We start from the raw sequence: 19,904 nt of genomic DNA, 5'->3' as shown, positions 1-19,904 counted from the left end.
TGGGAATATTTTTTTTCCTAAACCTTAAATTTATATGGTCATCTAAAGTTATGTTTTCCTATCAACATAGACTAATTCCTCAAGTAACAAACGAAGAGAATTGTGAAGTTCACAGGAAGAGTTTAATAATGGTCCATCTTTAGTCAGACCTCTATGTTTGCGAGCTGAAGACTTTATTTTAGCAATTACAAAAGATCAATTTGATGGAATTTTGTGAAATTTATTTTTAGTAGTCTGAAATTCATTCTCTTTTATAAATCTTCGGGGGATTTAATGAGTCAGAACCATCCAATGAAATCTAACTAAAAATTTTCTTTATCCATCCATGCTACTTTCTCATTTTGTTTCTTTTGCTGTTCAAACATTATGTAGGGATGTATCCTTATTCATATGGTAAATATTGTTATAAACAAAACACTAGTTAGTCCATTGAGTCTTGTGATTAAACGGTTAGATTAATGTCACGTGTCATCTAATAATATAGATTATTATTCTAATAATGTACTATTTTAGTAAAATACTTTAGCACTTTAGTCTAATAAGGTAGATTATTAGTCTAATAAGGTAACATCTTAGTCTAATAATGCAGCTTATCACAATCATCAAATCCAAGGATACAAAGACTGTGATTTGTGTTGTGCTTTATACTAAAGAGGTGTGAGGACCCTAATACACCCTTTTATACATAAATTTGAAAATATATGTCAATAAAATAAAGAATCTCATGTTGAGTAATAGAATGTTCACTCTATGGTAGAATGTTCGAAAAGGATAACAATGCTACAATGAAACTACAACGGAGATATATATCCAAGTATGGTTAGGGAAGTAAGTTTTCTGTTCACTCTTTAACATACATAGAGCATAACAATAAATTAGTTCCCACTCTCATTGTAAGTTTCAATTAAGATGCCTAGGATTGTAGGTTTATCGTCGCGGTTCCTACTGTTTTTGTATCTAAGATATGTAATATTAAAACTTGCCCTCACGTGGGTAGCGCGTTTCTTTTATAAAGGAGTCTAAAAGTGAGTTGTAGCGGTAACGACTAGGATTCTAGCATGTTCACATATTTTTAGGCATGGGAGGTCTATTCCATGTCACACATGATGGACTCACTATATTTTTCATAAGCTTTGGATTACATATATATGTGTAAGTCTATAGTTATAAGCCGGTATACATATGTGAAACTAATATATGGTAGTTTATAGCATTTACATCACTAGGATACCATTTATTGAGGAATCGCTCAAAGTGTGTAGGATTCTACATTTTTTTTCCTTTGATGCGCTATTCCATGCGACACGTGGTGGACTATACCGGGTGCTTTATTTTCCTGGAATTAACGCGTATTTGATTATATAAAATTATTTACGGGGAAGAGGGTGATAATTTCAACCATTTTTGTGCTTCTTGATTACGTTATATTTATCGTTGTTTTTTTATTATTGTTTAGCATTATTAGCCTCGAATATAATGTGTTCTCAAGTGTGATTACCTCGCTAATTACTGAATCATTAAGCATATCTATTGGCAGAGAAATCTTCGAGCTATGGCTAAAGTGGGATTATCCGCTAAACAAGAGAAATATGATAAACTACAGATGATGAAACAAGAAGTTGCTGAAATGGTGAAATTACGGGCTGCGGGAAAGAAACACAAACACAGTTTCAACCATGTGTTGGAAAATAAAATTTGTAAATTATATGATTTTTATGTTGAGGTATGTATCTGATTTCTGTAGCTCAAGAGTATGGGAAAATAAACATTAAACTAATCCCCCGAAAGATATAGATAGTATATTTTAGTTTTTTGTAGGTTTTCAATCCTAATTGTTATTTGGTTTTCATCTCAGACGCTAGAAGAATTCTCAGGACCTCCAGTCGAACCGCTATATGAAGAGGTAATTTAAATGTTGAGTTAACGCCAATGCCTTCTCTGGATAAGGTTTAGTTAATTGTGTTTGCAGAAGATATTGATAAAAGTTAATAATACTTCATGTTTGTATGTTTTGCTGTGCCTACGTTGGAAAAATAGAACTGCACGATCTAGTGTGCGTGGTTCATGCTGTGAATTGAATATCTGTATTTGGTGGTGGTTATTTCTTTGCATGTTGTCTTTGTCAAACTATGTGATAACCATTATATTTGATATAATTCATTGCAATGCAGCTGGCTTCATTGTGGCCCGGTGGCTTCATGAATACTAGTAGGATTAAACGCGCTATATACAGAGCTAAAGAAAGGAAAGGCATTCGCAGTTTCCGGGAGGTATGTTTTTAAGGTTTTGCCTTTAAGCCCCATCCTGCGTTGTTTGATTCAGATAACTTTGTGGGCAAATAGTGGGACTTGTCTTTGCAGTTAGAAATTAGTGGAAAATTGATGAATTATATATGATGTTCAAAATTTATGTCATGTATAATCATTGGTTTCTCCTTATATTTACTCAATGGAGTCCCATGTTAGTGTTTCATTGTTCTGCTCACAGTCATCTTCGTTTCATTTGTTGGCTTAGGATCGAGATAAAATCAAGGAGAAAAATGTTTTAACACTGGATGCCTCTAGCAATTCACATGGAACAAGTTAAAGAAGTTGATCACCAGCAGCAACCTACACCATATGGATACAAAGCCATCAAATGTTTGCAACCGAAAAAGAAAGCAAAATGGATGCACAATGCCGAGGTGGCAGAAGCTAATCTTCTCATTGAGAAGCTGGTAATTTGGTAGAGCGGAGAAAGGGCACAAACTTGAAAAGCATTGAACTTGCTAATATTTGTGTGAAAACATTGAACTTGATAATATTTCTGAGTTGTAATGAACATATATTAAATGTAAATGGATAAATAATTGAAAATGGTATAGGATTTTGGCTGTATTTTCGAGCTAGCGAGAAATGTGAAATCATCTTTATTTGCACATCTAAGTAACTAACTGAGAAATTTACGTGAATTTATTGTCTCAATTTTACTTTATTTCTTCCATTCCACTTTAGTATAATACTGGTGTCAAATATAATGGTTATGATATATATAGGGCGGTGATTCATTTAAAAACCTTTTTTTAATATTAGAGCACATACTATAACATTATATATCAGTTCCTGACTAAATATATGTCAATTCATGAATATCATAAATTGATGCGTTTTTAAATTTTAACTGATATTAATATATTACAGAATTAATATGATTTTTAGTTTTTAAGGTTCTCATTTTAAAATTGTTCTCACTAAAACTGTACAATATAAAATAATTAGTGTAACTTTGTATTAATATAGCCATACAACTAAGCATTAATTTGTACATTCCTTTTTAATCAATTTTAATATCAATTCTATACAACTAAGCATTAGTACATTTGTTTTTAATCAATTGCAATATAAATTCTATACCTAATGAAACTTTGTATAAATGGAGCATACGAGCAAGCATTACATTCTACATTCCTTTTTAATCAATTGTAATATAACTTATATACCTAGTAATACTTTGTATAAAAACCATACAACTAAGCATTACATTGTACATTCCTTATTAATCAATTACCTATTTTAATTTATGGTGACAACCGTGATCTTACTCATATTTATGTCAAGCCAGATTTTTCAAACATCAAATAATGCTCACATTTTTTATAAAAAAAATTGTTAAATGTTTCACTATATTAATTAATTATTATAAACATCAATAGTATATTACTGTGCATATACTATAACTCATCTAACCTGCCTATCATTATCGTTACTAATAAAATTTTGATTTTGATATGTAGGTTATAACTACTTGAAAGAGTTATTATGATTTTTTTTAATCGGGTAAATAGAAGAAACAGAGCTAGAAAATGAATATGTAAAAAGAATTTGGGTGGAATCTGAAATAATGAAAGTAATGTCAGTCATAATTGTAACTGTTATAAATATAAGATAATGAACTCAATCTCTCATCAACTCAAATGTAAGGTTATTTCCTTCATAAGTAGACCACAAAATTGATTGTGGAAGGCCTGAATCCGACGGGCCAGAATTGGCACGGTTTGAAACCGGCGCCATCGGTTGTGGTCGGCGGCGGCCGGGTGAGGTTTATGGTGCAGATGAATCCTCGGGAGACCACGATTGTTTCTTGGATAAAGCATCTCAAAGAGGTCAATTTGAGTGAGCCCGAAGGGCCTGATCCGTCTGCTCCGGGTTGAAGCCTGTGGGACCTCGTTGAGGAGCTGCCACCTCCTCCTCCAACAGCTTCTCGTATGAATGAAACTGCGGATAATGAATCGAAGGAATCGCAGAAGAAATGTTTGAGCAACGTGATTGAAAGGATCTAAAGAATGTATGCGGTAAGAATGTCATTTTCATCAATTTTCATTCTATATTGTTGCCATTTAACACTCTGGTTTGGGAAATTGTTGGTGAATTCATATCCAAGATTCGATTTTGACTTAGGTGGATTTTGGTTGGCGTATGTGGAATGAAGAAAATGAAAGCCACGATGAAGATGGAACGAACTCGGATGCATTCTTTCAATCCTTTCTATCACGTTGCTCCTACGGTTCACCTGTGATTCCTTCGATTTTCTAGCCACCGTTTCATTCATATGAGAAGCCGCCGCAGCTAGGAGTAGGCGGCTCTACAATGGCGTCGCCACGGGCTTCAAGAGACGGGCCCGGAGGCGACAGACCGGGCCCTTGGCCTCACTCAAATTTGCCTTTTTCAGAAGCTTTTTCCAGGAAACAATCGTGGTCTCCTTGGGATTCAGCTCTACTTTAAACCGCACCCGGCCACCGCCAACCTCCACTGACGGTCCCTGTTTTGGTTCGGACCCATTTTCGGGCTGGGCAGATTTAGCATCTTTCACCATCAATTTTGTGCTCTATCAATAAAGAGAAATAGGGTTGAACTTTTGGATGTGTAACGGTAACAACTATTTCTGTTACAAGGGACAAATGATTTTACCCAATTTATTTGCAAATTCATTTTTCTTCTAATTAAAATGATTTGAACAATCACAATAACTCTATCAAATTATAAAGCATAGTCAATTATAGGTTTAAATCAAGCACATTTATATGATTTCGCTTTACTCTTTCTAGGTAATAAAAGAATGCACACAATTGAGGAGCAATTATGCACATCGTTCACATAATAAATTTGATATATGCCAGACAAAATTATTACTCCATCCGTCCCTAAAAATTTGTCCCATTTTTCTATTTTCGTCCGTTCCACAAAATTTTTCCAATTTCATTTTTATCATTTTTGGTGGTGGACCACATATTCTACTAGCTCATTCCTACGCACATTTTACTATAAAACTAATATATAAAAGTAGAACCCTCATTCCACTAACTTTTTCAACTCAGTTTTCATTACATTTCTTAAAACCCGTGCTAGATCAAAGTGGGACAATATTTGGGGGACGGATGGAGTAGTATACATACTTGACACTAGTTGATTTCCTGCCTGCCAAACTCAAAATAACAATAATACGCACCCACTAATATCATCTTCACGTTTAAACTATCTCCAATCATACACTAAATCTCATTTTTCGTCAAGGAAATTTCTATAGTTATACTGCAAATTCAAATACTCCTTCTGTCCTACAAAGATTGTCTCACTCTGATCAGATACGGATTTTAAGAAATGTAATGAAAAGTGAATTGAAAAAGTTAGTAGAATGCGGGTCTTACTTTTATACGTTAGTTTTATAATAAAATGAGAGTAAGAATGAACAGTAGGGATGCGATGCAATAGGGTTGAACTTTGAAGAAACAAGCTTGCATTTCAGTTGATGAGAAAGAGGAAATGATTATTTAACTTTTCTCACTCTTTGGACATGTAACGGTTACATCTATTTATGTTACAAGGAATATTATTTTACCGAAATTATTTGCAAAATTATTTTTATACTATTTAAAATGATTTGAACAATCACAATGACTCTATCAAATTAAAAGGTTTATTCAATTATAGGTTTAAATCAAGCAAATTTATATGATTTCGCTTTTAATTTTTTTAGGTAATAAAAGAATACACACAATTGAGGAGCAATTATGCACATCGTTCATATAATAAATTTGATGCCAAACAAAATTATTACACCATCCGTCCCTGAAAATTTGTCCCAATTTTCTATTTTCGTATGTCCTACAAAATTTGTCCAATTTCATTTTTACCATTTTTAGCGGTGGACCCCATATTCTACTAACTAATTCCTACTCACATTTTATTATAAAACTAATATAAAAGTAGGACCCACATTCCACTAACTTTTTCCACTCACATTTTATTATTTAATTTAAATACTACAATTACTAAAAACATTTCCCCAATATTAAAATGCATTATAAATATTCTAAATACTATTATATATTAAAAAAATAAAAATGTGCATAATTGAAATCCTAAAAATAAAAAATTGAGTAATTAAATTCCTAATTTGATGAAGGTTAGTTGTATAAAAAAAATATGAGAGATAATTTCATGTAAAAAAATGGATGACGGCACGAGTGCAGCGGCGAGCGGCTGCTCGTCGTGCCTAAGGCAAGGACGAGCTCTTCTGCAGGAGCACCCGTTGCAGATGCTCTTTGAATACATACTTGATACCAGTTGATTTCCTTCCTGTCAAACTCAAAATAACAAGAATATGCACACACTAATATCCTATTCATGTTTAGACTATTTATAATCAGTACGCTAAATCTCATTTTTAGCCTAGGAAATTTATGTAATTATACTGCAAATTAAAATATATTTTTTGCATTTGGCTATGGAACATAATGAACTAGGAGTATGTACTGTAGCTACTACAAAAATTTTGTGAGACATACTCCCTCTGTCCCACTCTAAAAGTGAACCATTTTCCTTTTTGGATGTCCCACTCTAAACGACGCATTTCCATAAATAAAAACATCACTCTTTCTACTGTTTTCCTATCTCGTATGTAATTCTCTCCACTCAACTAATAAAACAACACTACATAAAATCTCGTACTGAAATAGAAATGTTGTAGTTAGAGTGGACAGAGGGAGTATATAAATAAATAATATAAAATTTGAATTTGATATAAATACTTGGAGTTAAACTACTTTTGATATGCATATACTTTAAAAATAAATTTGAAATTACAGTAAAAAGTTGGAAATTGCCCTCATAACAATTTTAGTGAAACATGTGAAATTGTTTTTAAAAGAAATGAGGATAAATTGATGTTTAAGATCACGGTTGTCATCTTAAAACTTAAAAAGTATGTAAAGTTGGTTGGGCTAAACTAGATTGCGTAGAAAGCTTTCATATATTTTTAAAATTTTTACATATTTTAAAATTTTATAGTATTATATATTATAAATAAAAAAATAGTTATATCTATATAATTTTATATTTTTACTTATAATTAATTTATATTCTATTTTAGAATTATATGAAATACTATATTATTTTCTCCATCCCACATATGGTTTCTTTAGGCCGTCTCGACTAGCTTAATGCATTATTTATTGGCAAAAAGACCAAATAGAAAAAGAAGAATATAGTAAAAGACTATTATTGACCTATATATAAAAATAGTGTAACATTTATAATGAAAGGTTAAACTTGAAGCAAAAATTTAAATAATCTCACTGTGAATTTATCTACTTTAATAATCAATTACTCCCTCCATTCTTCAAAATTAGAAACTTTTGAAATGATACATAGTTTAATGTAAAATTAGTAAAGTAAGACAAAGAGTGTGTTAGCGAAAAATGAGTAACACCTCATTAGAGAGAGAAATTTCCTAAAATTGGTAAAGTAAGAGAGAGATAGAAAGAAAAATGTATTAGTGGAAACTGAGTCACACCTCATTAGAGAGACAAATTTCGTAACGTAGAAATTTTTTTATTTTTAAGACAAATTTCGTAACATAGAATTTTTTTTTATTTTTAAGAGACGGACCAAAAAAGAAAGACTTTCTATTTTTAGAGGACGGGGGAGTATTAACTAATAAGATTCTAAATTAAATACAAACAGATGATTCAATACTCTAATGGGGTAAAAGTTAATTATAATCATTCATTACATAAATAAAACTAAATGTTCAAAACTGAAATTGATAATCCGTTCCCTCATAGTTGAGTAATTTTTATATATTGTAACACTTTTATTCTCTCTTACTTTTTTCTCTCTTACTTTATTCTCTCTTACTTTCTTATCTATTTATTTAACACACTCAACATCTATTTCTTAAATCCAGTGCCGAAAAACTTCACCTCAACTATGAGGGAACGAAGTGGTATAAAATTTCTAAAAGTATACAAATTGTTAGTGACACATAAAAATCGGTTTTAATTTAGTTAACGGACTATAGCTAGGCTTCGAAATATCTCAACTCACAAGTGACAAAATAAAAGCGAATAAAAGCTTTAAAGGGTAATGAAAAATGTTGCAAACCATAACAACAATCCCGTATGGGCAGTGCAGTTGGTTCCGGAGAGATAGATTTGCAAAAATGACCAAGGACCGAATCTCACTACTGCTGTGTAGTTGCAATACCTTTCAAACACAAGTGTGAGGCCTGGGAGGTGGCCTTTTGGCAAGATAGTGGCTTACATCCCTCTGCCTTTAGGCCAGGATGAAGGAAACCCTTAGGGCCTTATTGGTATAGTGGGATGAAATGACATTCCTACCTTCATTTACACATTTCATTTAGAATCACCATTCCATTCCACATGGTAATAGTCATTCCTTCCATTTAGCTAAGGAAGGACCATTCCATTCCATTTTTCTGTTTTCTTTTTATTTTAGATTTTAATTATAAAACATAGTAGTATTATACTCCCTTCACGAAAAATAGACCACATTTGGCATTTTTGGTTGTTCACGAAAAATAGACCAAGTTTGAAAAAGCGCCTCACATTTGCTACCTAACACAATTAAACACTACTAATAATATAGACCGGCATTCCACTAACACTACTTGTCTTTTACTTTTTTCACTTCTCTCTTACGTACCATTCATAATGTGGTCTATTTTTCATGGACGGAGGAAGCATTATATTTAAATTTAATATCAGTCAATTTTATAATAAAATTATAGTTTTAGAATTTTTAATTATTAATAAAAATCCACACTACGCAATGTGTGCGCACACACACTATACACACTCTCTCCACACACTACACATAATTTACACACTGCTCAATTTCATTCCATTTGTATTCCTTACATTAACCAAGCACAAGAATGGAATGGAATCCACATTCTATTCACATCCTCATTCCATTCTCATCTCCACTCCATTCCCTCCTTATTCCATTTCATCATAACAAGAAGCCCCTTAGGGTTAGGGTTTCAATTTTTTTTTTTTTTTTCATGAACTGTAACAAAACAACAATTATAAATAAACAATTAACTGGGAAGACCTGTATCTAGCAGAAAAATAATTACTGGAACAAAATACTGCTAAGTGGTATTTTTTTCAAGCTTGTAAGAAACGTGAAGTCACGTTTATTGCATAGTATCAGACCGCAAAATTTACGTGAATTTTATTTTAAGCCATTCCACTTTAGCGGAATAATGGTTCAGATATAATGGATAATTTTTATAAATAATACCATACAAGTAAGCATTGCATTGTAGACTCCATTTAAACAAAAATGGTTCAAATATAATGGTTATTTTGTACATATATATACCCAGAGTCCTATTAACCACAAATTCACACTTAAAGAGCGAACTAGAGATCAAATTAGGGCCACTCATTTTTCTTATTCTTATGGTTATGATTAATTTACAATTAATTTAATATTTTATTAAATAAAAACTTTTTTTTTTGGATTTTTTTAATTTTTAAATTTTTTTTAAAAAAATTTTAATTATTTTTTATTCGATAAAAACTTGCTGGAGTAAATAATGAACTATATTCACTACATAATGAACTAAATGAATGCATGTTATGAACTTGTTACTTCATTCAGTCGTGCTATTACTTCATTCAGTTAGTTTATCACTTCATTTATTCACGCTATTACTTCATTCTATTAGTTTATTACTTCATTTATTCATGCTATTACTTCATTCTATTAGTGTATTACTTCATTCAGTCATGCTATTACTTCATTCCATTAGTTTATTACTCCATAATGTGTTATGACATAATTATCTTTCAGTTGGGTTTAGAGTTATTACTTCATTCCATTAGTTTATTACTTCATTCAGTCATGTTATTACTTCATTTCGTTAGTTTATTACTTCATTCAGTCATGTTATTGTTATGAGCTTATCACTTCATTTAGTTGTGCTATTACTTCATTACGTTAGTTTATTACTTCATTTATTCATGCTATTACTTCATTCTGTTAGTTTATTACTTCATTCAGTGATGTTATTACTTCATTCCATTAATTTATTACTCCCTCCGTCCGGCATTAGGAGTCCCATTCATGGACGACACGGGTTTTAAGAAATGTTAAGAAAAGTGGGTGGAAAAAAGTTAGTATAATAGGGGTCCCACTTGTATATATTAGTTTTAAATGAAATGTGAGTAGAATGAGTTAGTGGAAGGTGGGACCCTATTGCCATTTATGGTAAAAGTGAACCGGGACTCTTATTCGCGGACGGACTAAAATGGAAAAACGGGACTCTTATTCGCGGACGGAGGGAGTACTTCATAATGTGTTATGACATAATTATCTTTCAGTTGGGTTTAGGGTTATTACTTCATTCCGTTAGTTTATCACTTCATTCAGTCATGTTATTACTTCATTATATTAGTTTAGTACTTCATTTCGTTAGTTCATTACTTCATTCCGTTAGTTTATCACTTCATTCAGTTAGTTTATTACTTCATTCAGTTATGTTATTACTTCATTTCATTAGTTTATTACTTCATTTTATTAGGTTATTACTTCATAATGTGTTATGACATAATTATCTTTCAGTTGAAATAAATTCAGTATATAATGAATACAAAAAATTACTTCATAACATACATTCATTTAGTTCATTATGTAGTGAATATAGTTCATTATTTACTCCAACAAGTTTTTATCGAATAAAAAAAAATTAAAAACATTTTTATTTAATAAAATAAAAAATTAATTCTAAATTAATCATAACCATAAGATAAAGAAAAATGAGTGGCCAAAATTTGATCTCTAGTTCGGTCTTTAAGAAGGGTTCGACATTGATCACAACTCTATATACCCACACAAGTAAGCATTATTGTAGATTCCTATTAAAGAATATTAGTTTAAATAATTAAGGGATATTAGAAAAATGAGTGGCCAAAATTTGATCTCTAGTTCGGTCTTTAAGAAGGGTTCGACATTGATCACAACTCTATATACCCACACAAGTAAGCATTATTGTAGATTCCAGATGTATCAAATGCAATTTCTTTTCGGTGCTCGCCATCCGGACTTTGACATCGAACAACATTTGACCCAATTCTTGGATCGAATACTCCGCGGACACATCGTCTGTCGAAGGAGTGGATGAGGACATAGTGTGAAAGAGGATGAGGTCGAAATGATAAGCACCAGATGATAAGACCAAAGGTCTTATCGGTTCGATATGGAGTAAAGGAATGTGAACAAGATTAGTGTATTCCCAACGAGGAGTTAGGATCTGGAGAGCAGGGTTTGACAAAGAAGAATGTTTATTTCCTTAATTCTCAATCATGACTCGATCTATGGGAGCTCTACAATTTATAGAACTCCCCCTACTTGGTTCGGACTTACGGCTCGGGAAAGAACCAAGAAGAAAACCGAGGAGTTGACTCAATCTAATCTAATGAACATCTCTCAACTGAAGGAAAATAATCAGCAAATCCTAACAACTAGATACATTTAGTGGGAAACATAGTCTTTGTATTTGCTAGGTCTTGGCCTGTTCCGCACCGGTCTTGGGCTCTTCCGTCGTGGATCCTTCGAGGGCCTGCTGGGCTCTGGTTCGTCGCGCACTTGGGCTGGTCCGCTCATTGATTGGGCTTGCACTTCCTGATGTCTGATTGGTAAGTCCGTATCAGCAATGTAGGCCCATCTTTTCCAAAATGGATTCAAACTCAGAGGAAATTGTCTGTCCTTGATCTTCGTGGTGCCAATATAACAGATGAAACCCCAAGTTGGTTGTGGAGTAGTTCATCTTTGTTATACTGCTTATTTCTCTCAGACAATCAAATAAGTGGTACAATTCCGAGTCTCTCATCCTCCTCCATTGAGATCATAGATCTTAGTTATAATCAATTCTCAGGTCATATACCATTATTCCCTGCCAATGCTGTCAATATTCAGTTGAGTGGAAATAAGTTCTCTGGTACAATTTCATCTATTTGCAAAACTAGCCACAATGGCCTTATGTTCCTTGATCGCTCCAATAATCAGTTGGTTGGAAAGGTTCCCGACTGCTGGGAGAAATTGCCGAACTTACACTCCCTCAATTTGGCTAGCAACAAGTTTTCAGGTGAAATTCCTCCTTCTTTGGGCAATTTACAAAACTCTGTTGCACTGCAGATGCATGGTAATAATCTATACGGTGAGTTGCCTTATAATTTGACACACTGCCAAAAATTGAGAATCATTGATGTTGGAGGGAACAAGTTAACAGGAGAGATCCCCACTTAGATTGGCCAGATGTATCAAATGCAATTTCTAAACCTACGTGAAAATAAATTGCATGGTAGTATTCCCCCTGAGATATGCAATCTTACTAATATTCAAGTTCTAGATTTGTCGGTAAACAACTTGTCTTCGATAATTCCTGACTGCTTCAACAATTTTATTGTTTTGGCTAGTAAGAGTATCACATATCTTGATCCATTTCTTTTTAGTATATACTTCTACAACAACAATGAAAATAAGCACTATGGATATTCCTCATTTCTATGGAAAGGTAAGGAATCAGGATACAAGACAAATCTCGAGTTTCTCAAACTCATTGATTTTTCAAGTAATAGATTGAAGGGGAACATACCCAAATCATTTTCCAATATGAAGGAATTAAATTCCTTGAATCTATCAAGAAATAGTTTGTCGGGAAGTATAATTCCAGATATTGGTAAAATGGAGATGCTAGATTCTCTTGATCTATCACAAAACCAACTCTCTGGCAAGATACCAACAAGTTTGGCAGAAATATACACTCTTGGTTTTCTTGATTTGTCGAACAACAGTTTGTTTGGAAAAATTCCAACGAGTACTCAACTTCAGAGCTTCAGTGCATCCGCTTATGCCGGTAATAATGGTCTCTGTGGCGACCCTCTGCCAAAGTGCACCGAAGATAGCTTGAGGCCATCCACCACTAATCCACCGGATAACATGAATGAGAAAGACAACAATAGCTTCTTTCTTATGCAAGAAGTTGATATATCAATGGTCTTTGGTTTTATCATTGGATTATGGGAAGTTGTTGGTTCATTTGTACTGAAGAAATCATGGAGAGATGCATTCTTCAACTGGTTGGACGTTGCTGGAGATTGGTTCTACGTCAAAGGTGGTGTGCTTGTATCCAAATTCAGACCAAGTTGAAATTAATAGAGGTAATATTAACTACATATCATGTGATTAAATCATTTTTAGGTTTATTGTCCTAATTTACTCAAATTATTTTTGAATGTTGTCTCCAAGATTTCATTTTATAGAATAACACCCCTAATGTTTTCAGGAGTGAAACCACACACTTATGAATCAAGGTGAAGAAACGCATGGCGATATAAATTTTTAAGTATGCAATTTGGTTTGTTTTGGTACTATTTTATACTTTCACTTTGTTTATATTTTTTTGACTTTCATTTGTATACTCTATGTCGTGTTTGGTTCTTCTAAACTTTTACCATAAATAGTAAGGGTATCACCTTCCTCTAACTCATTCCACTCACGTTTCACTTAAAACTAATATATATAAGTAGGACCCATATTCATATAATTTTTTTCCACTCACTTTTCTTAACATTTTTTAAAACCCATACCGCCAACAAATGGGACTCCTAATGGCGGACGAAAGGAGTATGTCTTTCGGGTATAATACTAGTATATAAGACGAACAAAATGAAATAAGACTCTGTGCTACCAACAAGGCCAACAAAATAACGAATGTTCTTTTTTTTAACAACGCCTCTCTCACTTCCTTCAAGTCCATGCTCGACTCCGATTGCTTCCTCAACAATGCCATCACCGCCCCTAATCCGCTTCAATCCTCCCTGAATTCAGCTCCCTTTTATTCAATCCTTTGGATTCCACCTCCTCCTGCTCTCCCTCCCATCCCTGCAGATGCCCACATTTTTACCCCCTAAATCCGTAATGCCCTCTCTCTTCACCACCAATTTTGATAATGGCGGCTTCGATTTGAGCAGCGACCAGAGCTACTTCCCCGCTCCGGACGCGGTTTCCGCGCCTATGATGATGGGTTTTAACGGATTTAATTCGCAATTTCAATCCAACGTTGAGTTCCCGACGCGGATGCTTCCCTTTTCCGACGATGACGCCGCTACTGGAGGTGCCTCAAACGCAACCAATTTCGAGGGTTTCGACCCCAGCGGTGGAGTGGGATTGGATCCCAACAGGCCTAAGCTAATGAGGCTTATCGAGGTTCAGCTTCCGGTGGAATTGGGGAGGAAGAGGAAGAGGAGCTTTGATGATGAAATGGAGGATATAGGCGCTGATATCTCCACTCTGAATTACGATTCCGATGACCTGTTAATTTCGTCATTTTCTTATTGTATCAGACGGTGATTGATTATATTAAGATTGTAATTAATGTATGCGTGTGTGAAATTGAATAAGAGAGAAGAAGGGTTCTTTGTATTTAGTAATTTTTTATTTTAAAGAATAATTTCTTAATTAAAATGCATAAGGTCAAAATCAGCTATACAGCCGTTGACCATTTATTTTTTGTAACGCCATTCATTTTGGACTGGGTCCGGTCCGATTTTAAATATATGAGGAGGAATAATTCAAAATGTAATGTTTAGGACAAAATTCGTAAAAATGTCATATGTTTGGGACCAAAATCGTAAATTGCTTGTTTTTATAGTCGTATGATAGGATCATAATTTAGTTGAGTATTGAATTGAGTTAGATTTAGGCGTAATGTAATTGAATGAACACGTTATTGAACACATTTTTTTCACGTTTTCATGAAAATATTTCAAGCATTCAGGTTCAGTGTTTCCACAACATTCAAATACTCATCAAAGAAATCGACGTTTGCCTATTAACAAGTTATCAGATTGTGGACGTTGCAAAGTTTTTTAATGAGAAATAATAGGATTGATGATCAGTCAAATTTAATGAGACGTGCAAGTTGCCATTACCGTGATAGGTTGACATAGGTATAGTTATATTTTTATACAAAATGATGTGCAACATATAACTAAAAAATTGAGACAACAAGTTGAAATACCATAAGAAATACTCTTACATCCAAAGTAAGAAAGTTGAGTTGTACTCCCTCCGTTCCATAGTACTCCCTTCATTCCGCTTAAGATGACACGCTTTTCTTTTTAGTTTGTACTAACTAAGATGACACATTTTCTTTTTTGGTAACTTTCTCTCTCCAATTAATACACTCAACCACTTTTTCTCACTCCTATTAAAATATCCATCTTTCTTTATCTTTCTACTTTAATACTGACATCCACCTTCTCTCTCCAGTTAAACACTTTAACCAATAACTCCTAAAATCTCGTGCCGGCTAAGCAATGTGTCATCTTAGCCGGGACGGAGGGAGTAATATAGTCATTTTGCCATTTTGGTACGTTTCATAGTAATAGAGTCATTTTTCTTTTTAGTACCCCCTCCGTCCCCGATTAAGAGTCACATTTCATTTTACCATAAATAGTAAGTAGGTAACACATTCCACTAACTCAATTCAGTCACATTTTATTATAAAACCAATATAAAAAAATGGGTATCACATTCCACTGACTTTTTCAACCAACTTTTCTTTACATTTCTTAAAACTTGTGTTCGGTCAAAGTGTGACTCTTAATCGGGGACGGAGAGATTAGAAGTTTACACATTTTTTCAGACCTACTTTACTCTCTCTTACTCTTTTTTTTCTCTCTTCATCTCTCTACCTTTTTCATTTTTCACTTTATTCTCCCTTTACTTAACTCACCTAACACAATTTTTCTTAATCTTCGTGCCGAAAAGAAACGTCTCAATTACTATGGAACGAAGGGAGTATTTCTTTTCCGATTGCCCTAAGTAGTTGAGTCATTTATATTTTAGGCAAAAATATTAATCTTTCTTATTTTACTATATATCATACTCTCTCCGTCCCTGTGTGACTGAGTCGTATTCCTTTTTGGATTGTCCCACTGTAGCTGAGTCGTTTCCTTTTTTGGCAAAAAGCAACAACTTTTCTTTTTTTTTACTTTACTTTCTTTCACTTTATTCTCTATTCATCTCTCTATCTTTTCTTTTTCTACTTTATTATTCATTTACTTAATATCGTTTCCTTTTTTAGAGAAAAAACAACTTTTCTTCTCTCTTACTTTATCCTCTCTAACTTTATTCTCTCTTCATCTTTCTATCTTTTCTTTTTTCTACTTTATTATTCATTTACTTAACATCGTTTCTTTTTTTGACAAAAAACAACAACTTTTCCTCTCTCTTACTTTATTCTCTCTTCATCTCTTTATATTTTTCTTTTCTACTTTATTATTCATATACTTAACTCTTTTAACAATTTTTTTTTAAAATCCCGTACCGATAAGAAACGTCTCTACTGCTACATAGGGACGAAGGAAGTACTTTATTAGTTCTATTTTAATCTTTTAATTATTAATTTCTTCAATCTCATTTGCAGAATAAACACTTCAACTAACTTAGAACGGAGAATACTTATTATCTTGGGAAAGTATTCTCTAATTTATTATCAATGTTTCGAAAGACTTACAATCCCCAAAGTCACCTTCCTTGGCCAGGAACTTAGCAAAAAAAGTTTCTCAATCATTCAGTGTGTGATGGATCAGGAATATGAGGAACGTAAAGGTGAGCTTCCATTCCTAAGAGGAGGACGGGGATCATTTGACCCGTATTCTTCAATAACAAATTTCAAGCAAGATTTGGGAGAAGAGGCTTTGTCACATGAGAAATTGGAAAACGGATGGGTTTTGTATGAGGAATTATTAGAGCAACACAAAATCATAGCGCTGCTCAAACACTTTGCATCGCACAGCCAGTTTCTCTTCCATGATCTGATACAATTTTGGGGAGTGGTGAAAGTGGAGGGGAGACATCACTACCTTTCTTCCTCCCACCACCCTTTTTATGTTAGCAGTCTGTGCAAAGGGTTATGCTTGTACAGGAAGCTATGCAGAGATCAAGAGTATGTCGTTGATGTGGTCGGAGGAGGAGATAATGATGAGAAGCAGCTTGGAGGCGTGGGACGGGTGTACCGGAACAAGCTACCTGAATCCACACCTGATCTGAGACTATACTCCACCCATGAGTTTCCGATGCGGGATGAAGCTGCTCGCTGCGGTTTCAAACCTTATATGGCACTGCCTATATTTGATTCCTATAAATATGAATACTATGGTGTGCTGGAGCTCTTTCACGGCTATTGTTCTCATTATGAAAGGGATCGTTTACTATCTCTGCTGGATCGAGCACTACAGGTTATTCTTCTCAACTAAATATACATACTCACCACTTAGAGGCGTTTGTGTTTGGCTAGGTTGATAAAATTTCAATTAAAGGAGTATGACTAAAACTAAAATTAGGGTTCTTATTGTATATTTTAGAGTATAAAATTGATGGAGTACAAATTATATCAACTAAGAAATTATCCTAAAAACAAGAAAATAATGTCTAAATCCAAGAGGCCGGTAAGCTAATTATATTATAGATAAACTAGATTTATGGAAGAAATTTGATGAAACTAGATTAAGTAAAATAAAGCAGGGTAAAAAAGAACCAAAGCAGCAAGAACCACTCTTTCTATATGCATTAGATTTACTTCTACGGGGAATAATATGCTACATACCTTATCTGTGCTTTTTATGTGAGCACCACTCTCGTTTGACTCACGTTTAGCGTTGTTCGTTTCCATTTATCTATTTAGTTTGATTCTAATATATTAAAAAATGTTATTGCAATTTTTTATTTCACAAAATTCATAAAAATCAAAGCTTGATTTATTATTTTATTCATTTATTTAAAATTATAGAGAAATCGAGCAAATCGAGCTTTGATTTTTATGAATTTTGTGAAATTAAAAATTGTAATAACATTTTTTAATATATTAGAGGTAAACCAAATAGATAAATTGAAACGAACAATATTAAACGTGTGTCAAACGAGAGTGGTACTCACATAAGGTATGTAGCATATAATTTCTCTTACTTTTACCCGATAAATAGACGGAATCCTAAATTAATTTATATAATTAAGAATCATGTTTATTTTAAGTTCTATTTCTATTGAATCCAAGTTGAATACGACTAAAAGTCTTTTTCCCATTAATCTCTTGCCACGCGAAAGCATATTAAACGTCATATTAACTTCTAACACGCATAAATACTATTCATCAAAAGCTATCTCCTGAATATTTCTAGCCCAAGAGTTTCTAATTTATATATTGCTCTTTTTTCTGAGTTAAAAGAGACAACAAATAATATACAATTATTATATTGTTAAGCCATAGTCAAAATAACACAAGCTAGAATCACACTCATGGAAATGAATTAATTTCATAAAAATAAAGCGAGAAATAATTATCTAGAAAACATGATTTAACAAATAATACAACATGCCAAGAGTAAAGCAGAGAATTAGCCACATATAGGTAACTTAATTCTTGTGCCATGTAAGTTGTTTGGGACGGATGAAGTATTACTCCCTCCGTCCCAGAGAAGTTGGCACACTTTCCTTTTTAGTTTGTCCCACAAAAGATGTCACATTTCCCTTTTTGGAAAAAGTTCTCTCTCGCATAAATATAAAAATTATATTTTATCTCTCCATTTAACACACAAAACAAAACCTCCTAAAATCCCGTGTCATTTTCAAAGTATGCCAACTTCTCTGGGACGGAGGGAGTATAATTTAATTCACATTGATCCTTTTTATAATTTTAGAGATGATATTTTTAGAATTTCACATTATAATTTGGGTGGTCAAGTGTGACGAGTTATTATCATAAGACTAATGTATGTACATCAAATATTTGATTAAATTTAATATTTCATGGATTATTACTGAAACTAAACACGCATATATCATTATATTCAGATTGCAGGGTTGAGATCAAATCACGATTCCATTGCTATTAGCAACCCGACAAAAGAAATGGTAAACATAACGTTTCTTTAAAATATACTATTTCATTCATGACTGCAGTTCTTATTTTGTCCCTTCAATATAAACAGCATCAACCTGCAAGTGAAATAACAGAGGTACTTGAATTGGCTGTGGCGACAATCCCACGACTATACCTGGCACAAGTTTGGATCCCTTGTAACAACCAATGTGTAAACATCTCCACCAACTTAGGCTGCATGGAGATGATATCTTTTATAAATTCTCAAAGTAAGATATTCAATTCTTGGGGTGATATTGATGATTACATGCATGACTATCTTCAAGCTTGTCAATTTCACAAGCTTCAAATAGATCTTCACAGTGGCCATTCAAATTTATGTGGTCTCACTATATCTGAGAATCCGTTGGCCCACTATACCCAGAGGGCTCGGATATCTCATTGCTTTGGAATTTCATATCAAAGCAATACCAACCTGTACGTTATTCAATTTTTCCTTCGGCCAAAATATATACAAGATGCTTGCGGTGATCATTCCCTATAGTTGCTCTTAAGGATACTGGAGATCAATCTCAAGAGTGCAATATTTTTATCTGGGAAACAACTTGTAGAGGAATATGCAAGGCCTGATGCAATAGAATGCGAATCAATTGATCGGTTCAGTTTGATCA

The 19,904-nt window shown here is 33.3% G+C and overlaps 1 protein-coding gene across 1 annotated transcript; it reads left to right on the top strand.

Annotated features, from left to right (window-relative positions):
• Positions 1-2,554: 2,554 nt before the first annotated feature.
• Positions 2,555-13,496, top strand: LOC125218193 (receptor-like protein EIX2). The gene is made up of 5 exons (XM_048119817.1): positions 2,555-2,716; positions 3,980-4,184; positions 11,852-11,920; positions 12,142-12,489; positions 12,862-13,496. The coding sequence occupies exons 1-5, from the start codon at positions 2,555-2,557 to the stop codon at positions 13,494-13,496; spliced, it is 1,419 nt and encodes a 472-aa protein (XP_047975774.1).
• The last annotated feature ends 6,408 nt before the right edge of the window (positions 13,497-19,904 follow it).

Source organism: Salvia hispanica, chromosome 4, assembly GCF_023119035.1.
Source record: "Salvia hispanica cultivar TCC Black 2014 chromosome 4, UniMelb_Shisp_WGS_1.0, whole genome shotgun sequence".
NCBI classification, from domain to species: domain Eukaryota; kingdom Viridiplantae; phylum Streptophyta; class Magnoliopsida; order Lamiales; family Lamiaceae; genus Salvia; species Salvia hispanica.
Note: the sequence above shows the minus strand (reverse complement) of the source record. Positions and strands in the feature narration are given on the sequence as shown.

Excerpts from the sequence above, each read along its gene's own strand:
- LOC125218193 (XM_048119817.1), top strand. The coding sequence starts at position 2,555 with ATGCCTCTAGCAATTCACATGGAACAAGTTAAAGAAGTTGATCACCAG. Across the intron at positions 4,185-11,851 it reads GCCTGATCCGTCTGCTCCGG|GTCTTGGCCTGTTCCGCACC; the intron begins GTTGAAGCCTGT and ends TGTATTTGCTAG. Across the intron at positions 11,921-12,141 it reads CGAGGGCCTGCTGGGCTCTG|ACAATCAAATAAGTGGTACA; the intron begins GTTCGTCGCGCA and ends TATTTCTCTCAG.